A 9371-nucleotide genomic window follows, 5' to 3' on the forward strand; every position below is an offset into this window, starting at 1 on the left:
TTGGTCGTGGCGATGATATTTGCGGCGTCACCTCTTTTCCCTCAGCACGAAGCTTCTTTGTTCCCATGAAGTTGTCCCTCAGCCTCGAAAGGTGGAATATCCTCTGCTTTGCCTTGACAACTAGCATCTCCTTCTTGGTCTTCTCCTCATCCCATTGGAATACTTCCTTGGTCCACGCATAAATCTTGTCTCACCCAAGCTCTAGCTTGTACCCTTTGTGCTTCACGGCTTTACCTTATATGCTTAGGTCGGTAATTAACTTCGCATCATTTGGAGTTATCGTCATTTCTCCAAACGGAAGATGTTAAGTATCCGTTTCCTCGTAGTATCTCTCGGCAAAGGCGGAACAAAGAGGTCTGTCGTAACCAATGTCCAAATTCTCGACTGCAGGTATCAACCCCGTAGAATTGACTAGATCGATTACTTCCGGAACTTCTCCAACGGTTGTTTCTATTCCTTCCAATTGCCATTTCCTCATCATACTCACTGACTTTCCTGGCTTCATAAGACGAACGACATCCATGTGATCCTATAAAACAAAACAACCACGATGGAAAACAATAAAAACAGTACATGGATAATAATTATTACATCACATAGCATAAGGTTTAGGTACTTACTATGGTATTGTAAACGACGGAGGCCCAACTGTTTTTGTAACCCCATAATACCTTTCCTCCATCACTGGGTATCCCTAAAGGTGGATCACCAGGGCCGCGAGCAAACATCTTCAGCGGGTCAGGCATGTGGTCACCTTTCTTCTTCTTTGGTCCTTCTTTCTTCTTACCTTTTTCTTTAGCATCTCCTCCTTGGTCTTGTTGTTGAACTTCTTGTTCTTGAACGACTTCTCTTATCTCTTCATCACTTTCATCTCCACCTTCTTCTTCATCACTTTCATCATCACCTTCTTCTTCATCACTTTCACTCTCATCACTTTCTTCTTCACTACCTTCCTTGCCACCACCTTCGTGGTCACTTTCACTCTCATCACTTTCTTCTTCACCACCTTCCTTGCCACCACCTTCCTTATCACCTTTTTCTTCTTCAATTTCTCTATCATCACGTTCTTGTTCAGTAGGTGTTTCAGAATCAGATTCTTCATGTGTTGGTTGCTTCGCTTGAGGTGGTGGGTCATCGATAATGATCCCTTTGGCTTTACTCCTCGTACCCCTTAGGTTTCAGTAGGAAACATTCAAATTTTTATCATCTTTTCGACGAGGTCCCAAAGGCTTAGGAGTAGCAAGGTCATATTTCCGCTTATATTTCTTTTCGGCTTGACTTTTTTTCCTGTAGAATACGGATTTAAGCGACAAAAAACAATGGAATAAAATGCATTTTTAAAGTCAAGGTACATAATCGGTTTACTCAATATACATATAAAATCCGATTCCTAACATAATAAAATTAACAATCGGATTTTGTGAAGTTCTAATGTAAACCGATTCCAGAAATCGGTTTACTCGATATACATATAAAGTCCGATTCTAAACTACACAATCAGTTTTTTGTGAAGACATATGTAATCCGATTCCAATAAAATAAAGTTACAGGAACATTGGCTACAAGAATCATACTATTTATACATTAACGTTCACCGATTCCATTTCACATGCAGAACAATCGGTTTATAAGTTTATGAACATAACCCGTTTTTAACAAGCATCGGGTTACTTCGACATTAACGTAACCCGATTCTGTGAACACTGAAATTTTTTGATTTCAAAATTCTCGATTTCTAAGCTATTGCATGTTGCTAAAACCTAGTTTAGAGGATTGGGTTGATAGAAAAGTACCTGATTCGACCCATTTCCTCCTCTTTGGCGATACGAGACACTTCGGCTTCCTCGTGAACTTCCTTCGTTTTCTTTCGAATCGCTTCAACAATTCCGATATCGTTATCACTAGAATACTTCCTGTTAGTAGGATGCTTCATTCTTGATGATTTAGACATTTTATAGAAGAAACAAAACGATTAATCGTTTTTGGATCGTCGATCATCAGCGGTTTTTGGTTTCAAAAAAATGAAAAAAAAGGGAGTAGAGAAGATGAAGAATCGGTTTTTAGGTTAGAAATGAAAACTGATTTTAGTTAGTTATGTTTATTATTAAGGATTCATGGGAATAATTTAGTAATATTAATATTTTTTTGAGGGTAATTTTTTTAGTTTCCATAAATTTAGACACCTCTTATCATTGTGTATTAAGTAGATAAAGTAATCTATAGGCCCCAATTAAGTGCCATAGATCCCAATTTAACCCGGATAATTATACTACCGATAATTATTACTTACTGCCACCAGGATACTCGTTATCCCTCCTCACTAAATGACTAATAGATCATATTTCCCCAGGAAAAAAAATCAGTCACAAAAAAATAAAGATTTCTTGAGTTTCGTTTAGTGAACGGGCCTGCCAGTTTTGTTTAATGGACGGGCCTGCCACTAAACAAGGCCACAATTACACTACCAAATGATATGGTAAATGGTAATTCGGTAATTTCTATTTTGAGAAAGTCAGAGACTGAGACAAAACAACTTTTATCATCGAAAAAACCTTCACCTATAATTTGTACGACGTTCACAGCGCTTCAGACCGTTGTTTCATGCAAAAGGCCATGCAAATTCTTACACTTTCAAAAGTTCCATGGAGACTTACTAAAAATATTTTGTGTGAATTATTTCTTCTTTACTATACTGTTTTTTTTTCTTAGTTTCTTTTCATTTTGCCATCTCTGAAGAAACTAGTACTGTGGCAACCATTTTTTGACTTCTCTAATGGAGTCTGAAGAGTGTGTAGTTGGCCTGAAAACAATGAAGAAGAAACCAGTTGGTCCCGAGAGAAGAAAAAGAAAGATGAAGAAAATTTCTGCATTGATAGTGTAAGTAGTTCTGTATTTCATTTCAATTTTGTATATAACTTCATAACTAGTTTTCTTTTATTACTACTTTTATTGGTTAAGATTTAAGTAATTTTGTGTGTTATTATGAGCTTAATTTGTATTCCATGGATTCTTGCAGGACTGCCACTGCTCTTTCTCCTTTAAGACGCTTAGAGATATTGTTTCAGGTACTTGGTCTTCTTAATAAATTGCTACTTATTCTGAGATTTGCACGCTTTTACATATATATAACCAAATTAAGTCTCTGATTATTGAAAATTAATCACGACCAAATTCATAGTAAATAGTCAATTATAACTCACGATCCTTGAATTATACATATATTCTTTAAAATCACCCCTTTCGATTCAAATCAGTGCAACAATATGAAATATAATCGGAGAAAAGGATCAGAACTCAAATTCTCACTGTTTCAGTACGCGTACGTATTTTTCCGATAGGGAAAAAACCAGACGGCACTATGCAATTTGCTGGGGTTTTCATTTTCATTTTCGAGAGGTTTGCATTTTCACCAATTCTTCCAAAATGTGAGATTAATTTTCTCGAGGAAAAGTGTGGGTGCCTTCAAATCTGTGGAGCACTGGAGGCTTTGATTTTTCCTTCAGCTTAATTTTTTGTTTGGTTATTGTTGGAAAAAAAAATGCAGGTTCAAAACTCTCGGAATATACAGTACAAGGATGTAGCTCAAGGCTTGAAACATATGAGGAGAACTGATGGTTTTCGAGGATCATATAAGGGAAATGGTGCTTATATTGCCGAGGCCATGTCATATTCTGCAGTCTATCTTGTTGTTCATTATTCACTAGCAAGGTGCAATACTTTTTATTGAGCTTAATATTCTCATTGTTGCATTTGTTAGTATTAGCAAGGTGCAATCAAGTCATCAAGTACATTTCTTCCTCTCTATTCATTGCACCATTTTGGTTACAGGATTATAGGGCTCGATTATCAGCAACCAGGTAAAGGTACGGTTATTCTATGTCTTTTTGTTTTGCATTTCGATTCTCGAATCTAATGCTTTGTATCATTGAAAAAGAATAACTCAGATGTAGTTGGCTGTTGGTACTTGGTAGCTAGTGAAGTAGAATGTCTTGGAGAAGATAAGTTAAATTCTTTCTTTCCGTTTGCAGAAAATGCAAAGCCTCCTATTTTGTTAACCCGTGGAATTCATTCATGCACTGTGATGATTGCAACGGCAGCAGCTTATCCCATGGACATGGCACAAGGAAGGCTCTCTGTTCAGGTAGCTTGCTGAACGTTCTCATTAGATCAGTAATTTTGTGAACTTTTTGGTCTCTGTACATGCAGTATCATAACAATGTGTCTATTGATTCTTTACGCAGACAGGAAAATCACCATATCAATATAGAGGAATCTATCATGCTCTAACAACAATTGCCCGAGAAGAAGGCCCACGAGCTTTATATAAAGGATTTCTTCCTTATTCGATCGGACAAGTAAGTCAACCCAATGCATCTTAGACATAATCTTCTCCAAGCAAATGTGATCTTGCTAACAAATTGAGGAGTTACTGTATACATGCCATCTTATAGAATTTGTTGATTACTCAAGCTCTAATCTGTTTTGTGTAAACAGGTGGTGTACACTGGCCTCAACTTCGCTGTCTATGAATTTACAAGTTTAAGCATAGCAAAGGCCGTGCTATCGAGATTTCATGAATTGAAGTCCAAGGGCATAAATCCTGACGTGAATGAAGAGGTCACGACGGCCATAAAGAAAAAACTTCCATATTTTCGGATATTATCATTTGCCGTATGCCATACCTTTGCTTATCCTTTCAATGTTATTCATCAAAGAATGCAGATGGAGGGTTGGAAAAATTCTTCATCGATTATTGCATCTTGTTACGGTAGTAGTAATAACATTGCAGCAGCAACTGAGTTTACAGGGATGTGTGATGCATTCAAGAAAACCATTAGAAATAATGGTTTTAAAGCACTGTACAAGGGTTCGGTTCCGTATCTTCTGCTGAAGGTTAGTGATTATCCACGGCCTCTTCATGTACTGTATTGCTACCTGCAGGGCGAAGGGGATTTTGCAGGCAGGATTTTTGTTGTGTGGATATTGTCTTTATAACACTACCACTGATTTTAATGTTCAGGTATTTCCAGCTTCACTTTTTGCATGTCATACACCGGGGGCTGATGGAAAGTGGACTTGAGCTAAACATCAACCATCCATAGAATGATCAGACACACATGATTGTTGTCAGAATTTTGCGTGCTGCTGTGTTGATTGGTGTACGCAGAAATGTATTTTCAAGCCGATGGCTTTTTACTGTAACAACCATAAAATTACCGTGAAGATTTTTTGTCAAAGAGTTATTGTATATCACTGGTTTGGTTTTTCTGGCAAAGTCTGCTCCACAGTATGCATGGCTACAATGTTAATTAGCCGATCCATTCTGAACTTCTGACAGTTATCTCTTATCATAGTCTATCTTGTGAAAGGTGAGCTAGGCCGCTAGGCGCTCTCCTAGGCCCCCCCTACATGCCTTGGCGCCTAGCTAAAGCGCCCAAGGCGCCAAAAATGTGAGTGTGCGTGAAGATAACTCGTGTGTCCCACCGATTTAAAAACCAATCAAGCTCTTCGTATCGTCCACCTTCTTTTTTTTCCATCCATGTTTTATATCCCCACTCCACAAAATCTCTCTCATTTTCCGCAGCCAAAACAGACACCCCCAATTTTCCCATTCAAACAAACCCTAATTAAGAAGAATTTATGGGTTTGATTCATCAATCGTTGATGGATTATTTCAAAATTCTTCACGTGGAGATTACTTTGAACATCCTAGTTCGTTTACCAACTGAGTCGGTATTGGAGTGCAAATTAGTTTCCAGAAATTGGAGAAATTTTGTTTCTTCTCGCCATCCATCATTCTTGTAGTTGCAGGAAATCCTACAACCACACAAATATGAAGATCCTTTGATAATCAATCGATCTCAAAGTAAATCATTTATTTATTTATCAAAATCATAAGAATGAATTACAAGATAATAGAGATTCTAAGTGTAGGAATAAAGTATCGCACATACAAGTTATGCGAAGAAAAGAAGATATAACGAGAGCGAATATGATCGCGAACAGTTAAGTCAAGATGACGTATCAGATGAAGTCAGCATAATCACGAGTAAAATGTGAGGATCTGTGCGAAGTATGGAAGACCTGCGATATATGCAGGTATAAGTTTGCGATAATAGCGCACAGTCATTCCGAAATAAGGGGATATCTTAGCTGTCATCCACTATATAATACCCTATATAAAGGGTAGATTGGCCTTGTGAGAGGGAGAGTTCTTTTTAGGATCCTTGGTCAAGAAATTAAGAGAGAGAAAGATTGTAGAGAGGGAGAGAAAACTTAGAATCTCTATTATCTTGTAATTCATTCTTATGATTTTGATAAATAAATAAATGATTTACTTTGAGATCGATTGATTATCAAAGGATCTTCATATTTGTGTGGTTGTAGGATTTCCTGCAACTACATTTGGTGCTAGAAAACAACTCGGAGTGATAAATCCTGTTGGTGAATTTTTTTACAAATTCAATCCCAAAAAGAAGGAGTGATGGTGAGAATTGGATCAACTATCGAACAAACGACAACGAGAAGAAGTACAAGAATTGCTGAGAGAAGAAGAGGTGAAATTCCAGATCAACCAGAAATGGAAGAAATAAATATTCCAAGAAACGAAGATCCAATTGGACCTCAAAGAAATATTCAAAGAAACGAAGATCCAATTGGACCTCAACATATACAAGAACAAAACAATCCTATCGATCATGATAGAGTGAGCATGCATACTTCACAAACTGATTCTACTGAAGAAGAAGACCAAAGAACTGCAAGAATGGGAATGATAGAAGGAGATGAAAGAAATATGACAATTGAAGAATTAAGGCAAAGATTGATTACAGAAAGACGAAGAGAAGATGAAATACGTGCGAATTTGATACGACAAAATGATAATCTGAGAGAAGAGAATCTTAGACTGTAAAATCAGAGATCCATAAGTGCAACACGCACAAGATCAAGATCAAGAACCAGTAGAAGTTTATCAAGACAAAGTCAATCTAATCAAGGAAATGCTCGAAGGGAACGAAATTTAGGTGACAACTTGCAATTGGGATATGATCGATATGAGCAGCCACAAGAGCATCATCGTAGACAAGAAGGTTAAAGGATTGAAAGATATCAAAATGCTGGAGAACAACATCGCACACGTCATGAGAGAGATAATGATGAGGAGTATGATCCAGAACAAGGAAAAATCTCATTTCATGGTAGAGAAATGTTAAGAGATCAATATGCACGCGAAGAAGAATAGGAAATAAGTAATGAACTCCGTGAACGAGAAAGAGATGAAAGAGAAAGGCGTAGACGAAGAAGAGAGGAGACCGAAGACAGAGAGAGATACAGGAAGCTGCGCGACAGAATAATCATGAGAATAGATTGCGACAAGTGAGACTAAAAAGGCCTATGCAATACGATTTAGATCAATCTATGAGTGAGGAAATTCTTAAAGAAATGGCAGAGTTACAAGAAATGATGTCTGTGCGAGAAAATGGTGGAAGAAGACAGTTAGAAGTAGCAGCAGAGGAAGATGGGAAAACACCTTTCGCAAGACACATACAAATTGCAATAATACCGCCCAATTGTACTTTACCCACGTTGACCCATATTTTTGATGGCACCACGTGCGCAATACAACATATTAAGGCTTATAGCCGATCTTTATTGTAGTGAGAAGGGAATGATAAAGTATTGTGTAAATATTTCCCAGCCAGCTTAACTGGATAAGCATTACAATGGTTCGAGGGGCTTCCAGTGGGAATCATAAGATATTTTTATCACCTATAGAACATATTCTTGGGGCAATATATTAGCAATAACATGACAAGACCAGGAACTGAAACAGCGTTTGGGCTTCGCAGAAGGATTAATGAGAGTCTGCGACATTTAACAACATGTTGGAGAACCATGTGTAGTGAAATGGGCAGACGAGTAGATGAGTGGAATCTTATATTATCTTTTATCAATGCTCTCTTCCCCACAAACTTATTATATACACAATCTTCTGGATAAAAACATACCATCACTATGTCGGAGTTGTGCGAGTTTCAAGAAGAATATATAGCTTTAGAAGAAAAGCAAAGAGATATGGAGTCTTACCTGGTTGCAATGAGCCAAGCGAATGGAGGTGCGAGTTTACTTCCAAGGATAACGAATGCAGTTGCGAGTACATCTCAAGGAAGTCAGGGAAAGAAAAGAGATGAGGTAGAACAAAAGCTAGTAGCCATGTGAAGTGCAGATCAAGAAGAGTTTGAAAGAGAATACAAAGAAAAACAACTTCAAAATCGAGGAGGAAATAATAAAATTCAAAGAATGAATAACCAACAAGAAAGTTACGGAGGTCAACAACAGCAGCAACCATATTATAATAAGAAACAAGGAAACCAAAAGATAGTTTGGGAACAAATAAAACTTCCACCATTGAATACAACTAAAGAGATAGTCTGGGAAGCTGTTATTTTAATGGAAGATATTCCTGAGCCCTTCAATTTGGAAAATGAGCCACCCATCAGGAAGAAGAAGTAAGGATTTCTGTGCGTATCATCACTTTCATGGGCACACAACGCATAATTGTAGAAATGTGAGAAAGATTATACTACAAATAATAGAACAAGGAAAATTAAACCACTTCTTAGCACAAGTGGTGGTGGTAAATTTTGTTGCTGATGTGATCATTTTGTCGCATCAAATTCGTACGTATTTCATCTTCTCTTCGTCTTTCTGTAATCAATCTTTGCCTCAATTTTGCAATTGTCATATTTCCTTCATCTCATTCTATCATTCCCGTTCTTGCAATTCTTTGGCGTCTTCTTCAGTAGATCAGTTTGTGAAGTATGCATGCTTACTCTATCATGATCGATAGGATTTTTCTGTTCTTGTGTATGTTGAGTTCCAATGGGATCTTCGTTTCTTTGAATATTTATTTCTTCCATTTCTGGTTGATCTGGAATTTCACCTCTTCTTCTCTCAGCAATTCTTGTACTCCTTCTCGTTGTCGTTTATTCGGTAGTTGATCCAGTTCTCACCATCACTCCTTCTCTTTGCGATTGAATTTTTAAACAAATTCACCAACAGGATTTATCACTCCGAGATGTTTTCTAGCGCCAAATGTAGTTGCAGGAAATCCTACAACCACACAAATATGAAGATCCTTTGATAATCAATCGATCTCAAAGTAAATCATTTCTTTATTTATCAAAATCATAAGAATGAATTACAAGATAATAGAGATTCTAAGTTTTCTCTCCCTCTCTACAATCTTTCTCTCTCTTAATTTCTTGACCAAGGATCCTAAAAAGAACTCTCTCTCTCACAAGGCCAATCTACTCTTTATTTAGGGTATTACATAGTGGATGACAGCTAAGATATCTTCTTATTTCGGA

General features: G+C 37.2%; 1 protein-coding gene across 1 annotated transcript; it reads left to right on the top strand.

The window, feature by feature from the left end:
* Positions 1-2842: 2842 nt before the first annotated feature.
* Positions 2843-5218, top strand: LOC113339689 (mitochondrial adenine nucleotide transporter ADNT1-like). Its single transcript, XM_026584924.1, has 8 exons — positions 2843-2877; positions 3017-3065; positions 3545-3708; positions 3829-3863; positions 4029-4141; positions 4242-4355; positions 4495-4893; positions 5021-5218. The coding sequence occupies exons 1-8, from the start codon at positions 2852-2854 to the stop codon at positions 5078-5080; spliced, it is 960 nt and encodes a 319-aa protein (XP_026440709.1). The 5' UTR covers positions 2843-2851; the 3' UTR covers positions 5081-5218.
* The last annotated feature ends 4153 nt before the right edge of the window (positions 5219-9371 follow it).

Source organism: Papaver somniferum, unplaced genomic scaffold (assembly GCF_003573695.1).
Source record: "Papaver somniferum cultivar HN1 unplaced genomic scaffold, ASM357369v1 unplaced-scaffold_21, whole genome shotgun sequence".
Lineage (NCBI taxonomy): Eukaryota > Viridiplantae > Streptophyta > Magnoliopsida > Ranunculales > Papaveraceae > Papaver > Papaver somniferum.